Source organism: Electrophorus electricus, chromosome 7, assembly GCF_013358815.1.
Source record: "Electrophorus electricus isolate fEleEle1 chromosome 7, fEleEle1.pri, whole genome shotgun sequence".
NCBI lineage: Eukaryota > Metazoa > Chordata > Actinopteri > Gymnotiformes > Gymnotidae > Electrophorus > Electrophorus electricus.
Genome location: NC_049541.1, coordinates 7,348,374 through 7,372,514, shown reverse-complemented (window position 1 = coordinate 7,372,514; position 24,141 = coordinate 7,348,374). Strand labels below are relative to the sequence as shown.

The 24,141-nt window shown below is 44.3% G+C and overlaps 1 protein-coding gene across 6 annotated transcripts in view; it reads left to right on the top strand.

The window, feature by feature from the left end:
• The first annotated feature begins 8,432 nt into the window (after positions 1-8,432).
• Positions 8,433-24,141, top strand: part of pbx1a (pre-B-cell leukemia homeobox 1a) — a 49,821-nt gene continuing 34,112 nt past the window's right edge. For all 6 annotated transcript variants that reach the window (XM_035528498.1, XM_027031399.2, XM_035528497.1 and 3 more), the window contains exons 1-2: positions 8,433-9,065; positions 10,327-10,400. In XM_035528498.1, the coding sequence (XP_035384391.1) occupies positions 8,881-9,065; positions 10,327-10,400 (259 nt within the window). In that variant the 5' untranslated portion in view covers positions 8,433-8,880. The remainder of the gene's footprint in view (positions 9,066-10,326; positions 10,401-24,141) is intronic.

Sequence of the window (24,141 nt, the reverse complement as noted above, 5' to 3'; positions counted from 1 at the left end):
TCAAATAGTCCAGTTATGGCCACATGTTTTTGAAGAGAGAGACAATAAAAACTACAAGAAACTTGTAAAATTAAAATGATATTTAGAGATGTTCTAGTGCTCTTGCTTCTGACATAATAGGTCCCAAAGGTGCTGGGGGTCCCCGGCCAACCTGCTTAGCTTTATGACCCTCTTAACCAAACGTTACTTTGTAAAGGTCTTTGCAGTGAGAAATCATAGCAGTTTGCAGTACTGAATTGTATTGACATTACTTACCACAGTGTCAGTACTTTCAGTCATTACATGCTGATGAACCACACACATTTTAACATTAAATATACTACTTACAAGCTGAACTCATCCTACTTTCACTCACAGTAAAATCACTGGTTTTAAAGTAACACCTGTAGATCAAATTGTATAGCAGAGATCAGTGGAACTACTATCTTCTTCTATGTATATTGCAATGTAACTGATCATTTAACACCAGTGATTATATTATTGCAATTTGTGCTTCTTGGGAAGACAAAATGCAGTTCCACAATTGTGCTGCACTGAATGCACTTTTAAGTCAATTTAAAATGTCTTTTTTGGGCTTATTTACCATTTCTCCAATAATTCCGTTGTTTCTCCAGTAGTTTCCTCAGTAGCTTCTTACACTGAGCGTGTGCATGTCTGCACTCATTCCATACAACCCGGTAATCTACGAACAACATGTTGCATGCCTCTCTTCTCCTCTTGGACTCCCCATGTGTCATGGTCTCTGGTGCCAGAACCAATCTGTATCAAAACATCCACTCATCCATGCTACCAATGGTGCTGTTAACAGTACTACCATCACAGTTGCTGCTCACACACTTAAGACGACCAGAACCACTCTGTTGGACATTCGATGGAAACCCATTCCTTAATTGGGCCATTCTGGTCACTGTTATGCACATGTTTGTGTCTTCTACGTGTTGTAGTTCCGTGGTCTATGGCGGTGCGGTTAAGTAGAGACTAAAATTTATGTCTGAGTTTGGTGCAATTTAATTTTGACTTGAGAGTGAACACCGGTAATTTTATTGTTAGTTCAAGAATTTGATCCAGTATGATTTTGGGAGTTCATTTATCACTCAACAAGGGATATTTTCCTGTGTACAACTGAGAATAGTGCAGAATAGTATCATGACATTTATACTTGCTATATTTGCGTTGAGGCTGTTTGGCCTACGACCCCTTGACATTTCACTTTACAGTATGCTACACTGTCTTTGCTTGCAGGGAGAATCTTTATATGCTACGTAGACCCAAATGCGAAACCAACATGAAATACCTGAAAATCCGCACAGGGTGAAGTAAGTGGTGTCTTTAGAAGCGTATGGTTTTATTCTCTCATGCATATTCATTTCCCAAGTCTTTGAGCATGCATATTCATTTCCTCAACCTTCAAGACTACAGATTTGTCACATTTAGACAAATTTAGAATCTCTTCCCCATCATATATAAGCAGCACTCTGTGTAAGAGCATGTGCTATTCATTTCTTTTTTTCTAACCCTCTGTGCCTTACTCCTCTTTTCGAACCCCCCTGGCCCCAGTCTGTTACGACGCGCCTTTGTTCCTCCGTGCATTCAACCCATCTTTCCCCCAGGCTGGCCAGGTGAGGTGTCCGTGTGGAAGTGTGCGCGCGCGTGCGTGTGTGTATGTGTGTGTATTTGTGTCGCTGGGGACCGAGTGTGCATCCATGCCTGGACACGTGGCTTTGTCTGCTTCCTGGCAGTGTTCGCCACCCACCAGATGTTCACATATATTATCTTGCTCCTTCTGTGCCACATGTTCCAGGAGAAGCTTTCACGTTACCTTTTTCTGCCTGTGAGGAGCATCCCTATTGTCCTGGCACTGTTTGAACCCCTTTAACAATCCCAGTGACACGCTTTCACCCATTTGCAGGGCGGCTTTGCAGTCTCCGTCCTATGAGCCAGTGAGACTTTTGGTCGGCCGCGATAACAAGCACAAAACAAATTGGTCAGGGAGAGGTTGCTGAGATGACAAAGGGTTATGGCTGCAGTCGCATTTGAAGATGCACCTGCGCCTGCACACCTTGATCACATGTTTTGATTGACATCTTCCACGTATCGTGAGGTTTAATACACGATGCTCATTCACTGATATAATAATGAGCATCTCATGTTACAAAGGGAAATTGGGTACAGCTTTGGTATCACTTCACTGTGGGTTTTGCTCTACAAAAAAATAAGTGTGCACCAGCCCAACAAAACCAGAGGTGTCAAAAAGTTTTAGAACTTGTGAATTATATTTAGAAGCGATCGCATGAATAGCAGTGACACTGGTTTATAAGCTTTTCTTTAAATCTGGTGCCAGATTTTTGAAGATAATAATCAGTCTTGTTTATGTTTTTTAAAATGAAGAAACACACTGTCAGATAATGCGGTGCTGTTTTCACATTCCGCCAATCATTTCTCCCCAAATTTACACCTTGCGAATGAATATCAGCCAGGTAAGCGCTGATTTCACGTCCGAAGAGCCAGCTGTCATGACAGCTATGTGACACCCGTGCCATACAGCCCTCAGGCTTCAGACAGGAGAATGAACCTGGAAAATCCTGCAAACGGATGATGGTACATGTGCGTGCGTGCACACACACACACACACACACACACACACACACACACACACACACACACATACACACACACACACACACACACACACACACACACACATACACACACACGCACACACACACACACACACACACACACACACACATACACACACACACACACACACACATATGTACACACTCATATTCTCACACACACACACACACACACACACACACACACACACATACACACACACACACACACACACACACACACACACATACACACACACGCACACACACACACACACACACACACACACACACATACACACACACACACACACACACACACACACACACATATGTACACACTCATATTCTCACACACACACACACACACACACACACACACACACACACAGTGACTAGCAGCAGCTGATGGCCAGGTGGAATTAGGGCAAGCTGTCTGCAGTGTCCACTTCCCCCGCAGTGACAGTTGTGTGGATACGCTGCCTCTCATTAAGACATGGGCGAGGGAGGGCCAGGATGCGGTGTGTGTGTGTGTGTGTGTGTGTGTGTGTGTGTGTGTGTGTGTGTGTTATTCACATTTATTAATTCAAATCTGAAGCCTGCCAGTCGATGGAGGGACACTTCTTCCCTGTCTGTCCGAGCGGAAGACGCACACGCCTGACACACCGATTCATTTGTCCTGTCATCGCTGGCAGTTGGATTTTCCCATAGCACTCCCATGAGGAGTCACACAGGATTTTGGAGAAGCAGGAAAGAAAATGGAAGGTGGTTAGAAAGAAAATGCACTGTGACGAGGAACAGCCTCTTTATTAATGCAAATTAGAATGGAAACATGCGGTGGAGAGCTCACGACTCCGGAAAATCTGGAATTTATTGCATTTTTTCTGTCATTCACTCCAGTCAAAATCTGCAGCATTTGTGTGAATGCTGTACGAGTTAATGCAACACTTAATTCAACACAGTGGCATTTACTGAGCTGATGTCCATCAGTGTAGCTGCATCAGACTTTCTTATACATGTATATGTGTAGACATGGTCAAGACAATCTGCTGAAGTTCTGAGCATAAGAATGGGGGAAGAAAGGTGGTTTAAGTGACTTTGACCATGGCATGGTTGTTGGTGCTAGACAGGCTCGTCTGAGTATTCCAGAAACTGCTGATCTACTGGGATTTTCACACACAACCATCCCTAGGATTTACAGAGAATGGTCTAAAAACAGAAAATATCCAGTGAGCCGCACTTTTCTGGGTGAAAAAACATGGCTTGTTGATACCAGAGTTCAGAGGAGAATAGCCAGACTGGTTCAAGCTGATAGAAAGGCAACAGTAACTCAAATAACTCCTCATTACATCTGAGATATGCAGAAGGGCATCACAACACTTCAGACCTTGAAGCAGATGGGCTACAGCAGCAGAAGACCACACCAGCAGCAAATCCAGCTACGAACAGGCAACTGAGGCTACAATTTATACTGGCTCACCAAAGTTAGACAATAGAATATTGGAAAAACATTACCTTGTCTGATGAGTCTCAATTTCTGCTGCGACATTCAAATGGTATGGGCAGAATTTGGCCTAAACAACATGAAAGCATGGATCCATCCTGCCCTGTAGATCAGGCTGGTGGCGGTGGTGTAATGGTGTGCGGGATATATTTCTGGCACACTCCGGGCCTCTCAATACCAATTGAGCATCGTTTAAACGCCACAGCCTACCTGAGAATTGTTGGTAACCATTATAACCTCTCTGAGGAATGTTTGCAGTACCTTGTTGAATATATGCCATGAAGAATTAAGGCATAATGGGGTCTGAATGAAAACTGGGGTAAACCAAGTAATAGTGAGGGGTACCTAATACAGTGGCTAGTGAACGGTGAGTATATATATATATGTGTGTGTGTGTGTGTGTGTGTGTGTGTGTGTTGTTTACATCACCTACTAGGCTGTATTTCCACCTACTATATTTGTGTTTGCATTTCTCTTTCCCTTCCTTTCTTTTTCTCTTCCTTTTTCTTTTTCCCTTCCTTTCTTTTTCCCTTCCTTTCTTCTCTCTGCTCTGGGTACACTGGAGTGCCAGGTCAGCAGATACCACGGCTGCTCCTGCTCTAAGTGGCCTTTTCCGTGTGTGTGAGGGGGGGTGTCCAAGGCTGATGCTGAGTGGCCTTCTAGTCGCATCCCCTTGACATTCTCTCTCTCCCTCCATACTCCCCTTGCTCTTTCTCTCTCTGCTTCCAGGCATCTTCCCACAGCCGTAAATGAGAATGCTCCCTGACGGGTACACCTCATCCCTCCCCCCCCAACCCCTGTCAGGGGAGGAGAGACTCATGTCCTCACGAGCACAGAGGGGGACTGACCACCTCACAGGGCTACAGGGCAGATTTTCAGAAATCTTGCCAGCACCAACTAAAACTGGCCCTGGTTTAAGCGGAACTAATACAGTTAGATGTCCGTCACTCTCTCGAAAAGCAGTCAAGTGCAGGCACCCCCGTATATGTGTCACGTGTGTGCAGGCTGGTCAAGTTCCATTACATGTTTTTGCACTAGAAAATGAGAGCACCACCATAACACACACACACACACACACACACATCCCTTCCTACATAATGAATAGCCAGCAAAGAAAGCTCCACTCTCCCTGCAAAGCCACGGGGGTCATCAAAGAAACGCTGAAAGTGCTGAGTCAAACGCTGTCCCATAACCCATTTGTGGCTCGATTAAACTTTAATCCCTCCATCTCCACATGAATACGCTGCTTAGGTGCGGCCTTGGTGCCTTCCAGAGCTGGACCGAGCTGGACCGGGCCTTCCCGCTACTGCCTGCTTCTTATTCCCATGCTTGGGAGAAACCAAGCCCCAGCCAGCTGAATATTTCATCAGGGCCTCTTGCAGAGAGAAGCCCTTGGACTGTTCAGCCATCCAGTGAATGCCCTGTATTGCTGTTTCTCTCTGCTCACTACTAATCAATAGATGATGTAAGGGGCTTGATCCCTGACTGTTGCAGTAAAGGTAATGCTAAATGGTTCAGCGAGGGCGATTAAAAATAACTGTAGCCGTGACTGAGATTCTTATAGATCTTGGTTGCAACTGGTTTGTTTCTGCACATAACCTAAAGTTTTCATTCTTCTTGTTGCTCCAGATGATGGTGTAGCTATCTGGACTGATGATGTATCTCTGTTTTTTTTTTTAAGGTGTGGGAAGAGTACCAAAAGAAAATAGATTTAAAAGACCAAACCAGATATTCCTTTTTAATTAATTATTTGTGGTGGACTAGATCTTCTGAATCAGAAATATGGACAAATAAGGGATAGAGGGAAGAGTGAGCGAGAGAGACAGACCGATGGTCAGATAGAGAGACAGACAGATGGACAGACAGAGAGACAGACAGATGGACAGACAGAGAGACAGACAGATGGACAGACAGAGGGGAAGAGAAAGAGAGGAGAAGAAAAGAGGCAGGGTGTGAGCGTGAGGTGATTGTCCGCTCCCCAGTGCCTCAGCTCATGGAAAAATGTGCTCGATAGGAGTATGAGTATGCAGATCACATGTTGTTAGAGAGAAGGATTTAGATGAGCTAGCACAATCGTGAGTGAAACGCCTGAACTAGGGGTAGTGTTCTGTGGCAGCACAATGAGCTCCTCATGCCATTGGGAAACGAGAAATGCTGATCATGAAGAAAATCCGCCCTACTCAAAGTCCACACTCCTCATTTTCAGCCTCCCGCAAAAGAATGCCTGGGATGTCTGGAAGTGGGTCGTTATCAAAGGACGCACCTCAGGAACGCCGATTGGGCATCAGACTTGATGCTGCATCAATTTTTAAAGCGGGACTCAATTCAACTGTAGCTGGTACAAAGCGTTTTTGACTTCACGTATGGCTTTCCTCTAAAGCAATTCTCTCATATAGAAGTTAAGCCTGAAAAATACAAGCGCTTAATATTAATAGGTTTGCACACAAATATGCTGCACCCTTGGTTCTTTGTTCTGATTACAAAAAGGGCACAGATGGATTCCATCTCTTGGCACTTGTGGCCATTGCGGTGGAGTCTCTGTTATTGATAGGGCACAGTCTAAATGGTCTTACAGAGCAAAACTAGCACACATATATGTCTGTTCCACCCCAGTGGTCTTTGAATACTACACCACTGGACCATTTCCATGCGACTTACCAGTTCTGCCCTTGTTGTTAATCCTAATGAGATTTCTAAACAATCTAACCCTGGCTGTGACAGTAACTTTTTCCCGAACAGGATGGTGTTTCTGCCTTGTGCCATTCATTCTGAAACCCCAGTTTCTGTAGTAATGTGACACAGCCTCACTGTTAAAAATGAGAGTGTGTTAAAGTGGTAACAGTTGTGCAGACTTAAAAAGATGTTGCCATTATTTTATGTCAGATCTGTTGAATTTTACAGCTGTTTCATTTTTTTCCCCCAAAAAAACTATTCTGCCCCCTTCCTTACCTCTTTAAGGCTCAACATAAGATTGAATACATAATATACTTGATAATACAATCTGACATTTTTTTTCCCATCTTGTTACATATGCAATTTGTATTTTAATAACCATGTCCACATTCATTATATTTGAATACTATGCATTTAAGGTCAGCCTGTACACTCAAAAATATCAATATGATCTGTGGGGACAGATATTTTAAAAATAACTTATAAAATGTGATCGTGGTCATTAAATGAATGATAAAGATCTTAGCTGAAGCTCAATTATATAGTCAATGCTGGGTACAGTACTATCATTAGATAGTAGATATATTCACAATAAAATATATTTTATAGCCTACTTTAAAACATTATGCCATATTAAATATTACTTAATAATTATTGAACCCTACAAACATATGTAGTACATAGTAACACACACACACACATGCACACAAGACCTCCTGGGAAGGTCTGGACAAAGTGGTATAATTTATCTTATAAGAAATAATGGAAGGTAACACACCTCATATCATAATGATGAAGCCTCATATAAATGTTCAGAGGACCCAGACTCTCAGAATTTATAGTTTCATACTCTCCGAATATCCATTTCAGTAACAGATGTTCAAGCATGAGGACGGGATTTTTAATCTTTACTGGTCCATTCTCCAGCACCTGCAGCTAGTGTGGGACATTTCAGGAATGAATGTGGTTCCATATTAAAAGCCACAGGCTTTAACGCCATTAACTGGCTTGGCACAGCTATGCAAACTGCCTGTCTGATAAATCTGCTGAATTACAAAGAGCAGGCAAAAATAAATAAATAAATAAAACAGAATAGTATATATAGCCATTACTTATTTAATCTTATTTAATGATGTTGCTTGAATTACAGGATTGCAGGATATGCACTATGCATATTGTAGGATGTCTAATTGCCCTTCAAAAGGGGGATACATTACACAATAGTAATAATATCGTCCCACCAATTTTGTCACTCGATCTCACTTACTGGGAATTGACACGCTATCTAATGATTACCACTTGCAAAAAATCCAGAAGAATAAAATTGAAATGAAATAATTCATTGATAGCTTGACAGAATATGGAGGGCCTGTCCGTTTCGATGTGGAGTAGGACAGCGGAGCGGATCAGTTGCGTAAAGCACGATTATTTATTTCATCTTCAACCCCTATCCATCATGGTGTTGCCACCCTGTCCAGTCCCAGCGCTAACGCCGCATCTTAAAGCTGATTACTGCGACCCACCTACTATGGAATATGATTGACGTGTGTTGAAGAGTCGGGGTGGGACCAAACGCCGTCTTTGTCCAATCATGTGTCGTGGGCGGAGGCTGCGTTGCAAGCTCATGTAATGTGTCAGTTCAGAAACCTATGCGAAACAAAAGCAGTTCGCTCTTCACTTTTAGCGCGTCAAAAGCACGTCTTCCTTGTCTTAAACCCGTATCGGTCGTAAAGCTGTCGAAGAAACGAGGAGTTATCCTTCGCCATCGCGGCGAGTGCTGCTATTGCGCAGGATTAGCACCCCTATTTAAAGTTGTTTCTGTTCTCCTGCTCAGAGCAGGAGTGGCTTGCGCCTAAAGCGGCTGTTCAGATCAGATTTCACCCAAACCAGCTGTGAGGGAACCAACGACGAGGTTTGCCTTTTCTCCTTCTCTCCATGTCGTAAGCGAGCAGTGGGGATTGAAAAAGAAGGGGAGTGACGGGGAGAGTTCGGGAGAATCTGTAGGAATTTCCCGAGATATCAGTTCTTTCACTGAGAAGGAAAAAGTGTGAGTTTGTTGCACCGAGGTTGGAAACAACGCCAAGGATGGACGAACAACCCCGGTTGATGCACTCTCACGGAGTAGGCATGGCCGGACACCCCGGCCTGGCGCAGCATATGCAGGATGGCACGGGTGGGACGGACGGTGAGGGAAGAAAACAGGACATTGGAGACATATTACAGCAAATAATGACCATAACGGACCAAAGTCTGGACGAAGCACAGGCCAGGTAAACTAACTGGGTTTTCGAACGGTGTTCGTCGTTTTCAATACTCCGCGCACCGACGATTAATGTAAAACAATCAGCTGGTTAAAACGTTCAATTACACCCACTCGGAGCGCAACTACACCGAAGATAACGAGTCGCCTCACAATATCGCAAACTTCAGACTGCCCTCGTGTTTTACTAAGTCCATTGCAACTCTTTTTTTTTTTTTTGCAACAGCCAGAACAACGGAGGATTGTAACGTATTTTCCATACTGTATGAAAAAAGGTTTCACTTCAAGTCAACACTCTTCATATAGACATGCACGCTTTCGATTTCCAATTGTTCTGCATCTTGCTGGTTACGAGTGAGAAGACGTTGATGATGCCGTAGACATAGCCTACATGTTGCGGATAGATTCACTTGCCTTCTAAATATAATTCCTTACCTTTTCTCCCAGCACTCACAGCAGTCAAATCAATAAATACACCCTCAAATAATCTAAATAAATTCAGGATCTGAATATAGGAAAGCAGTAAATTCACATTTTCATATTGTCATGCAATGTAATTACTTAGGGATAACACTGAACATGGCTATGATTAAAGTATGATCGAGATAATGTCCAGCATGTTCTACTACTAATAGCATTTCGAAAAATATTAATATGACTGTCGCAAACTGCAGTGGTTTAGAATAACCATTTGATCTTGATATAAATCGTATACGTAAATGCATACCTATATCAAATATTTCATTCATGCGTTAGCTAGCTATAATAGCTTTGGATAAACAAATGTCGTCTGAGTCTCATAATTTAAAAAAGCTTAAAATAAAATGAAGTGAAAAAATGACGAACAATTAATAGGCTAAACAGGGTTGTGTGACAAGTGCTTCTCTGTGTTTAGGTTTCTGTAGATATCATTGAAACAATGTTATTACTTATAGATAGATATCTACTAAACACTAAGAGGGGAAAATATTGCGCTATATGTCTAAACGGTGATGGTCAGTTCTAGCTGTTGCTTACTGTTTGTCCTGTCATTGTTTTCATTCTTTCTTCAGGCATCAACAGCTGACCAAAACTATCGAAATTCTGCCATTCGATTTATTTTTATTCTGTATAATTGAATTGTATTTAATTGACAGGTTTGTGATATTCTCTATCACACATCAGCATCAGATCACACATAGTGGATCCTTTTTAAATATAAGTTCTTTTTTCGCAGATTTGACAGGCCACATTTACTAAAGATCTGATATTTACATTTTGTTTTTCTGCAGGAAACACGCACTGAATTGTCACAGGATGAAACCCGCTCTTTTCAATGTTTTGTGTGAAATTAAAGAAAAAACAGGTGAGTCCTTTTGTCTTTGTACACTGCAGACATTTAGTGAGCCCAGACAGTGGCATTCTAATTTAATTTCTCTATAGAGAAATATAGAGAACTCTATAGAGTTCACCTGTAAGTAACCATATTAAAATATGAATCTTTGAATACCAGAGGCAAAGTATTACTGAATGAGAATCATGATTTTAAAAATTGTTAAAGAGCAATACTGCATTTTGTAATAACAATTTATTAAATGACCTCTTCACATTTGCCCAAAGGTTGACTGGCATCATGTGGCACTGTTGCATAATTTATTTTTAATACACTTTACTATGTTTGTGGAAATTCTCTGATAAACATTATGGCTGTGATATGATATGATATATCACTATGATATTGCTTTAGGGAGCTTTGATTTGGTTGTGTTTTGTGTGATTGGTGGTTGTGTACATGGCGACATGTACATGTCAGAATATATACTTGATCTGTAATAATTGTTCATTTTTTCCTCTAGGCTTTTGGCAATAGTTTAGAATTTGTATTTGGTTTTCTCCAGCACTTTGGATGAAATGTATAAATCTTTGATCAGTTCAGTTATGAAAAGTCTGTGAGTGATGTACTTGGCAAAGCACTGCTTAGTGGGCCAGAAACGAAAGCCCTTTGCCGGTATTCTAGTGTTACTCCCAGCCGTGCCATGTACATCGCATACCTAGTGCTGACCAACCATGATTGACCAACTGGCATTGTACTCGAGGAGTGTTAAGGTGCTCAGCAGCACTGGGTGAGCAGCAGGTTGAATCAATGATGTCACATACTTCACACACGTGGAGGAGGATTTGCTGGCCTGGCCAGGTTTACAGTACTGCTGCCTGTCAGCTAAAATACCAGCCAAATTAGCTATTGACTGACTACACTGGAAAAGAGCAAAAGGAGTTACACTGCTGTAAAATGTGTAGCCATGAAAGATCATCCCCATTTTTTGCTCTGTAGCTTACACTGGATCGTGGCTCCTTCACTGTATATCCTGATCTCAATGCAGTGTTCATGAAGTAGTTTGTAGTACGGTTGGAACTTCACTTAGAGCTGCTTTGACAACAACCATGAGGCCTTCCAGACGCAGCGCTCAGTATCAATGCCACAGCACATTTCTTCAGCCACGGGGGCCTGCTTTACCTTGTTTGTGTCCGAGAGGCACTTTTTTCACCAAAAGACCCCAGCAATGTGAGCCCCCCCAGCAAATCAAGTGGGAACAAACAACAAATCAACCCCCCCCCCAAAAAAAAAACAAACAAAAACAAACCTGCCAACCCGGCACAATTCTGACCCAGTGAAGAAGGCTCATATGGCTTGTCAGGTTGGGTGTGAGGAGGGGGGCCCCTGAGGGGGGGTTCTCTCCACCTAACTTTTCCCCCCTCTGTCCTCTTGTTTAGCAAGGTCCACAGAAGAGTGCAAGAATTATGCCTGTCTCTTTTGAACTGCCTGGCGTCTCTCTGGGTTCACTCAGAGTTCGTTTCCAAGATGAAGAACAAAGTGACTTGGACCTCTTCCTGGCTTTTTTTCCCCCTCTTCTTCTTCTTCTTCTTCTTCTTCTTTCCTCCCTTCGCTCTTGCCTCCCTTCCCACACTTCCTGGCAACCAGTAACCTGCGGGGCTCTTGGACTGAGAGAGCGAGCCGTGTGAAAGCTCGCTGCATTCTGAACGCTCTCGCCCCAAAAGTGATTGGCTGTGTAGGCCACACTGCTTACACCGGACGTGATCTTCTGCTCCGAGCTCCGTGCAAGAGACTTTTTGATTGTTTGTTTGTTGTTGCCATGGTGCTCTGTTTTCCATCTGTATTACATCTGTTTTACGTCTGTATTTCAGACTTCAGTGTGCATCAGGGTTAACGCCTCCTCCCCATGCACACAAGGAGAACACGCCCTCAAACAGAGGTTCTGGCGTTCGTGTTAATCCTGGGACACCTCAGTCATGGCACTACACTTGTCTTAGTCTCTCTAGGCTTCATTAGGTGCATCTGATCATCAAACATGAACACTACCTTCATTTGATTTGTGTCTGTATAAAAATATTGTCATATGGACCTGACTACTCCGAGGACCGGTGATACTAAAATTTATGGGTGTCCTCTTTTCTGTTTATACTGTATGAAGAAAAGTAGGGTGCTGTGGAAATCTGTGGATGGAAAATGAAGGTCTGGCATCTTTTTCAAACCATTTGATTTGGCCATACAGTTTGCCTGGGGGTTACTAAAATTATTCCACTACAGACAGGAAGAAGGAAGCCTCTTTAGTGTCAAATGTATCTGCATAGTCTAGATTGTTTTGTTTATGGCATTTTGTGCTTAAGAGCAGGCTTTTAGCATCTTAGCGATTGGAAGTCTTCACCCTTGACCCAAGAATTGCAAACGTGCTTATCATCACGCGCTCTCATGTTTTTTTTCTCTGTTGGACCGTTTTCTTTAACGGCGATTCAGTTAGGTTTAGACAGTTGCCCAGCTGTCAGTGGAGAAAGGCAACTCCCGAAATAGACACAAAGCGGAGTAATAAGGCGACGGTGTGCCCACCAACAGATTTAAGAGCCGCGTCCCATTGAGTCCTGCTGTATTCCTGACGGGAGTTTTATGAGTGACACGGTAGGTTTGTGTTTTTGGTTTTTTTTAACAAGCAGTTTGTACAGGATGTGTGTAGGTCTACTCTGCTTTAGAATACGGAAGGTTCCTTGCCAACGACAAGCTGTATGCCGTATGTTTCAGAATTAGCTGGGGGGGGGGGGGCTCAGTTCCCTCTCCGCTTAATGCAGGGCTGTAATTTCACAGTGCGCAGACAGACGCTACTAAAAATCCGCCTGCACTGCCGACCAAGAAAATGGCTCAAACCTCCACCATGACATTTGCTGCAAAATGTGCTGAGTGCAGCTTGCCTAAACAAGAACAGCCACCAGTTTTCTGGTTTTGTCAGGTTATTTTTAATATTTCTTCCCCTCTCTCTCCCTCCTCTTTTTGACCAATCAAGAGCCAGCCTGTTTCGGGCAGTTTTACATTGTCACTGCCGTGTAGAGGGCCTGGTTATTAAAAATCCATAGCCGGTCGAGTTTCAATGAGACTGCCTTGGCCTTCATAACAGCCTGTGGAGGTCGCCGGGCTGGCAGCCCCACTAAGTCCTCGGGCCTTTTTATATAAATTTGGCCAGCCATCTCATGTTTTAACCAATCGGTGAATGGCATCTTTCCCCAGGCCAGCTGGGACTCCGCCCCCTGCCATGGGGGTGATGCGTCGACATGGCCCCCTCGTCACGCAGCGCTCCTGAACCCCTGACCCCGTCATGTATTTTCACACGCCACCCGGCTGAATGAACACGACGCAGGCCACCGAACACACGCGCGAACCCACTCAGAATGGGCTGCAGTGGACGCTGGGGGGCAATGGATGGGGAAGGATGGGGGGGGGGGGTACATGAGTGCTAAGGCTTGTTTCGATTATTTTGACAGAGGGGCTGTGTATTTGGATGTGGTCTGTGCTTACGGGAACATGCATGGGCATATTATGAGTCTGTGTGCGTGTGTGTGTGTGTGTGTGTGTGTGTGTGTGTGTGTGTGTGTGTGTGTGTGTGTGTGTGGGTCCATGGAACTGTTCCAGATGGTTAGGCTGGCATATACAGAGTCTGGGTATAACAAGGCACACATTAATGTCTGTGTTTGTGTGGGTATCGAATTTCTGCCTGTTCTCCCTTTCTTACAACAAAAGAAAGTAACACATTATATGCAGTTTAGCTATAGTGCTTAAGGTTTTTTTTTTTAAAAGAACCTTTTGTTTTTGATCATCTGTTGTAAAATGATTTAAATTAAAAGTATTTGAGGTTTCTGGCTCCATATCCCACAATATTTAGAAACCTCTCTCGTGTGTTGCTGGGTTCATGCTAAGTTGTTGTTTTTAATAAAAAAAAATTATGTACGCTTGGAATCCATTACTAGTTTACATATCATATACCAAATTTGATAATGTTTACTCACACAAACGAACCAGCTATATGTATACCACACTCAAGGAGAACGGGCAGCTGTCTAATTATTCGGCCTAGTTATTGTATTATAAGAAAAATAGTATTACCAATACTAATAATGCTATTAGCAATTAATATGTATTCATTACTGTCTTCAGAAAACTTTCAAAAAGGTGTTATGTGAACATTGTGTGTGGCAGGTAACATCTGACTAATAGCTACAGATGACTTTGTGCAAATAATATTGACAGGCAAACTCTAAGACACCCGTGAAAAGAACCGATCAATATTTTCACACAAATGCCTAGCTGACGTGTACTGATGCAAAGGAAGGTGTGAGTGAGTGAGAGAGAGAGAGAGAGAGAGAGAGAGAGAGAGAGAGAGAAAGAAAGCGAGAGAGCTAATTGGAATTGCGTGTTTAGGCCTATATAGACATGTATATGAACGTTTATGCATGCAAAAGGATAGACTGTATATTAACTAATAAGAATTGTCTAGGCCTGGCGATCTCGCCACAAAACGAAAGTGGAAATGTGAAATAATGTGTGTTTGCTATGACTCATAGACATGCCTATCACGAAGTGGTTCTTGCTAGCGTTTTTTAAACTTGTTTTTTAATACTTTTTTTTTTCCGGCCACCAATTTTGCATCAGGATGTCAGTTGGCAGTATAGTGCCTACTTAAAGATAAGCTCACAGTAAATGCCAGCCGTCAACAAGAAGCTAAGGCTACTCACTTACCCTAACAAGCGCCAGCTTCACGTTTTTCCTGAGTACACTACGCGGAAACCGTGTAACCACGTCCTTGCTTGTATTTCTTGTCAAGTGAGTGACAGAACCTTGTATCTGTTCCACCCACGTGTCAAGTTTAGTGATTCACAATCTTTAGCTAGCTTGGACAGACCAACTCTTCCATCATTCACGTCGTTACTCCAAACATCTGGCCATCTAGCTATGACGTCAGTGCGAAACAGGACAACACATACAGTATATGCGCAACTTGATACTTATTTGAAATAAACAGCCTTTCTTATTTGTTTCCATTCAGATATTCAGAGGCGCGAATAAACGTTAATCCAAGGGTCCAAGCAACAAAGCTCTTCACTCGCGTGTTAACGTGGCGTCTGTCGTTTTGTCAGGGAGCGAGAAGAAAGGGTACATCGCATCGGAGAGCGGAGCTCGCTGCCGGTAGGCGCTGCGCCCCTCTCCTTCTCCGCCGTTCGATTCGGGAGCTGCTCGCTAATCCCCGCTCGGCCCCCCGCCCGGTGAAGCGGACGCGCCTCGGCGCGCCTTCCTCCGACCGGCTCAGCTTCGAGTCGAAGCTCGCTCGCCCGCTCGCAATTAGAGCGCCTCATAAATTATGCAAATGATGACTGGCGTAATTGAGACATGTTAATCATGTTTTAAGAGCCTAATTACAGAAATGCATAACGGAGGTGGGAGGCTGTAATTAGCACTGATAACAGGGCGGCCCGCGCCAGGAGCTGAGCGGGTGTGTGGCGAGGTCGGTTTGTCCTGCTCGCTGGTCGTCAGTACAGGGCATAAAACCAGTTCTCAAACTCGCAGGTTAATAAAAGTCCGGTTGTGCGGGTCGCAATGTAAGGTCTATTCAAATCCAATATTTCTTCTTATTGAAAGGTAATCTTGTTTAGTGACCCTTGTTAAGTGGCGGTATGATGCTGCAGTTATTAGCCCAGGATGTGCATGAGTGGACACACTTGTGTTTTATTTGTTACTGCTGATGAAACTTGCAGATTGCAATACATATAATGTATATAATGCTTATTTTCAAAGCAAAGCCCCTAGAGGTTTTGCTTTAATGTACTGTGGTCCATGTTCATGTCTGTATCTAATGTGTCTAAAATAGTGGCATTGATATCAGTAAACACAAACCAGGATATATGGTTTATTCACAGTGGCCCAGGGCCCAGAGAATGCTAGTGCATCATTGGGTTCGACTGGTGTTTGGATAAAAAATGAAATGAAAACAGGTGAAATATTGAGCGGATGGCTTGTTCGTCATGTGTTTTTTGGCCATATCTCTTCTGCTGTGTGTGTGTGTGTCTCTCTCTCTCTCTCTCTCTCTCTCTCTCTCTCTCTCTCTCTCCCTCTCTCTCTCTCTCTCTCTCTCTCTCTCCCTTGCTCTCTCTGTCTCTTCCTTTATCTCTCTCTTTCCCCCAGTGTGTTATTGTAAATGGTCATCTAGAGGAGACTGTTTATTCGAAGGGCATCACAACACTGCATTTTAATCATCCAGTACACAGAGAGAGACTTCGGTTTACACGGCCAACTAAACACTATCACCAGGTTTGTAAGCTCTCACTGCATTATTTCAGTCACGATATAAAAGGCAGTCCATCGTTCATCACGGCCGTGGTAATCGCAGGTTTAGCTGCTGTTTTTTAAATACCGCCTAATGAGGTAGTGAGAGTTATGCTACCATATTTTCTTGGGAAAACCGAGTGCATCTAACTGCATGCAGAGGAAGCTTGGAGCACTCTCCAATTTGGTTATCTGATGCAGGAACTAATATCTTCCATTCTGCACACTGTTGCTTTGTTCATAGTCGTCTGACTCGTATCATATTCAGAGCCATTATAGGAAAAAAAACTCTCGCCTCACTTATCAGACTAAAAATCGCTTCAGAGAGGAAATTATAAACGGGAGTGTTTTTTTTTTCCCCCTTCTTTGTCTGATATTAGTGAGTGGTGCTGTTAGTGGGCCACAGAAGAAAAGAGGGGGGAATTGGGGGGTAAAGGGGGGAAAGAAACTGAATTAGTGTAAAAGGCTTTGTAGATAATGTTGTCTTAGAGGAGCCTTGTGTAAACAGAGCAGCCAGTGGCATGCTGTAATGCATATACATAAGAACAGCTGGAACATACCCCACCCCACACCTCCAGGGTCTAGCCTGCCAAATACTCCATGTTAAAACCCTATTTTCAATTTATTCACTTCCAGACGTAGCTTAAGTGTAAAATATGTAAAGACAGCACTACTTTCAGCTGTGGTTGCCATACCAACACCCCCGGAGTTCATTTAGCGTAATTCAGGGCTGAGATCGGCCTCACTCCATGCACCCCCGCTGTTTTGATTTCAACGACAGCAGCAGCAGCGGCGGCGATTGAGAAAGAGCCGCCGCTCTCGCGTCTCTTGCCGCTCTCTGCGCGGGCACGTGGCGGCCTCCCAGCCTGACGTAGTAAAAAAAAAAATGACACAAATTAATGTGCGCTACTTAAAGCAGGCCAAGATTAATGGCCGTCTATCGCAGCGGTTTAGGAGCACTGTCAGTCGACGCTCGCTCGTCCGATGGAATCAGCACTGAGAAACATTTGTTCTGCCTCTCACCTGGTGCGTGAACAGAGACACACACACACACACACACACACACACACACACACACAAACATTCACAGGAGTTTGTCCCCTCTCAGACAAAAAGTGTGTGACTAACATGTTGCATGTAATACAGACCATTATAATATCTCAGAATAATGGTGTCATGATAATATATTAAATCCAGTATTAAATGTGTATTGCTGTGTGTGGGTGTGTGCCAGTGGCAGGGGAAGAGGTTGGATATTTTAGCATGATCAGATGTTCCCCATGCCTTGGCCAGGTAGCACTGAGCCAGGTAATCCATAGTCTTTTATGCCTTTCTCCAAATGGTAGGCGGAGCAGTGTTTGAGGATTTGGTCCATAGCCTTAGTGCATTAGCAGGTAGAACATGTTCCTAATGCAGATGAATGGAATGATGCTGGCGTGAAGAGGCCTGTATCATACCACTCCAAGCCGGCGGTCAGTAGGGGGGAAGCTGCTTCGCTGGTGGGGGAGGGGGGGGGGGTTGCTACATGAAGGAAACATGGCACTGTGGAGTTCCCACCCCCATCATAGAATATTCAAATGTATGGTAATGAGACCAGCATCAGCGTGGGAAACAAAAGCCTTCCTAAGCTACACACATGAGCGTTTGTGTGTTTTTGTTTGGGACTGTGTGAAAGATAGCAAGGAAAGAGGAAGGGAAAGAGGGGAATGCTGAATTAAACCACCTCTCTAAAGCCTTCTTGGCAGTGCTTTGCATAAAAAACATAAAAGCAAAACTCTGATTTGCTGTTTGACAACCCTTATCAACATTTCAGCACTCCTGGATGTGAATATCATTTGAATACTATTTATTCCCACAGCATCTTTTGCAAGCGTAAACCCTTGCGTCATCCTCCACACTTTTAAGCAGCCTCGAGCACCGCCTCGCATGCGTGACATGCACGCATGCATTGCCACAGCGATCAGAGTGGAGAGCTATAATCGGGGCGGAGCGAGACGGGACAGGTTGAGGAGGAGAGGAGGAGGAGGAGGAGGAAGAGGGGGGCCCAGACCACGCCCCGTCAGCTTGGCCAGCAAGAGGGCAGGTAGCTCTTAGCCCAGAGGGGTGAGGGGCAGTGAGGTCGACGAGCACGCCGGCGCCTGGCAGCGGCGGACGCAGCCACAGGCCTGCCGTAACTCTCCCACCCCCCATCCCCCACAGGCGATGCGGGAAGCTTAATCGAGGGGAAACAGGGAAGGCGAGGCTTCGTGTGGCGAGCTGCTCACCGTGATCTCACTGGAGCCAGACGAGCAGCCAGCAGAGGCGAAGGGAGCTCATTTCCCAAAGAATTCATTGATTTTTATGCATATTGCATAGATAGGATATTACATGGCCTATCTGTTTATTGTTGTTTTGCTTTATTTATTGCACAGAACCAACCAAAATCGCATTCATTCTGATACGTCAGTCATTACAACGCGTAGTTTCCACAAGGCAATACAGGTAATATTCTGCGCTGTAATTTTGTCTGTCTCCGCAGGCGGCAGTTTGCGACTTACAAAAAAAAAAAGAAAAACCCCCAACAAAAAAGCACCGTTTGGCGGAGCTGACCTCGAAAGCCGCCGGCTGCAAGACAGACGCGCAACCTTTAGCTAATCGCATGTTTGCTCATGTAGTACGCCTCCGCTCAGGCAAGGCGCACGCGCACACACTGGGCTGTCTGTCCTCTGGTGTTCCTCCTTCTGTCCCTGTCTGTTTGCCAGCTTGCCTTTGGCATTGTTAGTTATGGACAGTTAACTCCAATTGCTATTCTATTAATGAGTGCCATTTTCCCATTTTTGTTGTTGTTCTTCTTTTTTTTTCTTGCCTTCTGCATAATCAGCGTTGTTCTGCTGTGTCCTACATAACCGCATTTGGCCTGCCTGGTGTCTGGGCCTTCCGTTTGGCAGGGGGGAGGTTGGAGTCGGACTCGCTTCTATCAGCTGTGTTTGTGTGCGTGTGTGTGTTTGTGTGTGTTTGTGTGTGTGTGTGCTCGAGCATTCGTGCATGTGTGTGTGTGAGACTGGGGAGGAAGGGGATTGTTTTAGTGATATATTACATCAAGCCGCCCGCCAGAAAAAAAAAGAAGCAGAGCCTTGTGAAGGCGCGTGCTGCCGTGTTTACCGCGACCTCCTGCCACTTCACCGCAGTCGCTGCGGGCTTCTCGGGCGGTGGTCCGCCGCCACGTCAGCGCGGGAGGTCTGAGAGCTCAGCCCCAGCATGTCCCTTTCGGGGACGTGCGTACACTGTCTGTCCAGGCGTTGCTGTTTTTATCTGAGCGGATAAAGCAAATGCTTTAAATTTGCTGCCAAAACTACATTCGAGGTGTGATCGGCATGTCTTTCCAGCTAAGTTTGAGTAAAAGACCCTGATATTATCCTGTTCAGCAAATTGAAGGGCTCCTGGAGGAATACTGATAATTGTAGAGTGTGTAGAGAGATTGCAAAAATCGGACCAAATTAAAAACGTCATTATTTCCATTGGTGCCTTTGCTGCCTGAAGTTCTGACTGCGTCCAGATTCCAGTTCAGTCTCTAGTTGCAGCCTGTCTTTCTGCAAAAAAAACCTTTGATATACCTTTACCTTTGTCTTTGATACTCGGCACAGACAACCAGTACAAAGAAAGACTGGCACTAAAATTGGGGAGATTACAAAGAACGCGGGCCTCTGTTAAAGCGCTACCTGAAAATCACTGTCCAGATCATGAAATCCGTTTATTGGACATAAAGATTTAAACATGTTCCCTATTAAGGGGGACCTTCAGCTCTAACCATGCGCGTTTAGGTCAGGCGGGCATCTCGGGTCAGTGCTGCAGTGGCATCGGTGCCGTCACCTAACGGCACGCCAGATGGCCCGCCTCAGCCGCGCACGCTCCTTTCCCTCGGCTCCGTGGCGGGCGTCATTGCCGACACCAAACACCCCCCCCCCCGATAAGGAGCTATTGATGAGTTGATAGGGTGTGAGGCAGTGGCGAGATAAAGGCGTGCAGGTTAAGAGCTGCGAGGATAGTTTAACCTTGATATAAGAGTTGTTTCGGCGAGCCTGATTCAGCCCCATCCATCTTCATCCATCAGGGCCCTGCTGAAGTATGCAAATGACCGTGGCGGATGGGAGCACGCGCCCGTTAAATGGACCGTTTCGAATGTGCGGTGTACCGCGCTGACAGGGCCGCACTACTTACTGTCTTCACTGATATCTCCCAGTCTCCAACCCCCCCCCCCCCCCACACCACTACACACACAGATCCTCAGGCATACACATCCAAGATTCTTCTGTTATACCACTAGGGAGATGTATAGACCAGGAGCAGAAATCAGGAAGAAAATTAATATCAGTGTGAACCTCCCGCTATGTTCCATATTTTTGTTATATTTATGCGTCAGCATAAAAGGAGAAGCAGAGGTTGTTACCTACCAATTTATCATTTTTCTTTCGACTTTCCAACTGTCTGTTGAGTGTATTGTGTTTATATATTTGGGGTGTGTGTGTGTGTGTGTGTGTGTGTGTGTGGGTGTGTGTGTGTGTGAGATTTATGAGGATGAGCTGCTGGAGGGAGAGGAGAATATTTGTGTGAGTGCTCCCGGTCTGACACAGTGTGTGTTGGCATGTTCATATGTTTATTATCGCATGGTACTCCTACTAGTAGCTGTTGGAGGAAAATGTCTATTTATGAAGGTAATTGGCGGCATGAGGAACGGTTCTAATTACAGTGTTTACAGTTTGAAAATGGATTAACAATATATTACTTGATGCCTGTGGTCCTGTAAACATACCAGAGTGAAGACAACGAAGTGTAAAAGCTGTTTTTAACATGCCATCCAAATGAACTATTTTGTGATTCTGTGTATTTTGTCGGTTAAAAACAGCTCATTACAACTGTAATGGCATGTCATGATTTGTTATAAACACTGAAGCCTTGTTGCAATACAGTTCAGCTTTTGTTGTTATGGAGCTAAAAACCGACCTTTGTAGAACAGGCTTTGCTATAGTATGTAAGGGTAAAGTATTTTATTACTTTCTTTCACGTTCCTGTGAGATTTGACTTCATTTTGCCACCATTTGTCCATTTTTTTTTTGTCGTCATTTTAATCCACTGAATATAGAGCAGAAACCACATTATCGTCCTCTTTCACCAGCTGTCAATCACACCATTGTCCAACCCACTTAGCCTCTAAACCGCAGGCCTATTGGGTGAGCTGCTGACTGACAGCTCTTAAAACCCATCAGGCATCGAGAAGCATCCATCTTAGCATGTGGGGGTGGGGGTGGGGGGATAACAGGCATAACAAGCCTGGGAAGCTGGCCATGTTGCCCTAACCACAATTGGCCTTCATGTAAAAAAGCCCATTAACATTAATGAAGTATGCCTTTAAGAGTGCTCCCGCCATCAAACCGAGGTGGAATTTATGAGACAGTCGGGGCTGCTGTTAAACAGCATGATTCACGGCAGCTCAGTCCAGGAAGGGACGGCTCTCTCAGTGCCTCTGAACGCCCCCCGTTACCACCGCCCTGACTGACACGTCCGCACCAACATATGAGGAAAAAATCATCTTTTTCTGACTCCTCCAGTTTCTCAGAAAGTTTGTACATTTTTTTTAAATTTTAGTTTTTTTGGTTTTTTTTAAACTTGAAGAACTTTTTTTTTTTTTTTTACGAAAAACTTCAGGGTCCACTTCAAGAGAAAAACACAGCAAGAGCAAAAACAATTTTTTACATTAACGCTCCGTTTCATCTCTGTTGATAAATTTCTTTAAAGCCTTTTTCATATATTAAACAATAATGGAGCAGCCTTAAATATCCTTCCACAAATGGTAGTACCATGTGGATTAAATAGTGTTTGCCATCATACCTAGCTTCAAGTGTCTGCTCAAGTGTCTGAGTTTGGTCGGCTGTGCGTTCGGCTGTGCGTGACTTTAGACAATGAGCGTAGCCGTGGAGATATCGGTAGCTCTGACCCACACAGGAATTTTGTTACTGTAAGGTCTCATGCAGGTCTCACACAGACACTGTGGCCAATGCTGTTGCGCTCTGTACACTCTGACCGCCTCAGCAATTAGCCACTTAATCACTCCCTGACAGTCTGCCCACCTCGTTAAAGGGGCAGGTGACAGGGGTCGCCGTAGCATCACACATCACCGTCTAGCAAAGACGAGCTAATTGGCTTGAAAGCAGAGCTCCCTTTTCCACTGTCGGCAGGCGATTAAACCAACAGCCTGAAATGGGCCGGCGTTGAACCTCCAGTGCCTTGCGGTGTTTCCGCTGCTTCCCTATATCGTGTCTCCTTCTCCCTCCCACCTTCTCTCTCTTTTCTCATCTCCCCCCATTTCTCTCTTCTCTTCTCGGTTTTGAGCTCTAGTGCGCTGCATTCCTGGTGCCCCCCAAACCTCAGAAGTCATTACTGGATGTGTTGGGTGTAGGAGTGGACCCTGCGGTTATCCACCTAATGAATTCTGCCTAGTTGCCCCTGCACCGAGTTCCCCATCCCCTTACAAAATGTAAGGTGTGATGTCTGTGTGCGCGCATGCACACGTGTGTGTGTGTGTGTGTGTGTGTGTGTGTGTGTCTTTGCTGACTTCGTTCAGACAAATCTGATTTATTTTCAACATAGAGGGTCCAAATGCTAACATACCATGTTTGGGGCCTGTAGCTCTACTTAAAGTGGAAAATGGAGTTTACAGTCAGCCAGGTTTAGCCTCAGGTTAGCCTGCCCTCCCCTTTGGAATTCATTATGAGGAAAAAATGATCTCTTAAATGAAGGTTGTCACATTAAGACATCATAAAGTTTGAATTTGTAAAATAAGTGTCTGAATGAAACACTAACTAAGTTTCGTAAATATAAATATTATTTATGACTGCAAAGATTTTGGTTTATTTGAAAAAGCGGCTTGAAAATTTTGCAGCTTTTTGGTGGCATTCAGCTGGCGTAGCTGCCATGTTGCCTGTTTAAAACCGTATTTCTCATTCTCTCTGTCACTTTCTCTCCATCTCTCTCCGTCTCTCCCTCTCTCTCTTACTCTCTGTGCAGACTGGGGTTTTCTTTGGCAAGCGCAGACCTCAGCTCGTTAGTGTGAAAGAATGCACCACCTTAATTAATGATATGTAAATATCTTTCAATGGGCCACATTTGCATATTAAGAGAGATTTGCAGAATCTGTGGAGTAATATATTTTAATTAGGGATTAATTAGAAATAATGGGAATTTCATTTGGCTTGGCAGGTTGGGTTCAGAATGAAGTGTGTTCCTGGCGCACCACCCAAGCCACCGCAAACAGAGGCCCAGGTCTCTCTCTCTCTCTCTCTCTCTCTCTCTCTCTCTCTCTCTCTCTCTCTCTCTCCGTCTCTTTTTTTATCACTTCCTCGCTCTGCTTCTTTCCTTTTCCCGCTCACTATCTCCCTGCCTGTCTCTCTTCCCTCTCTCTTGCCTCTCACAT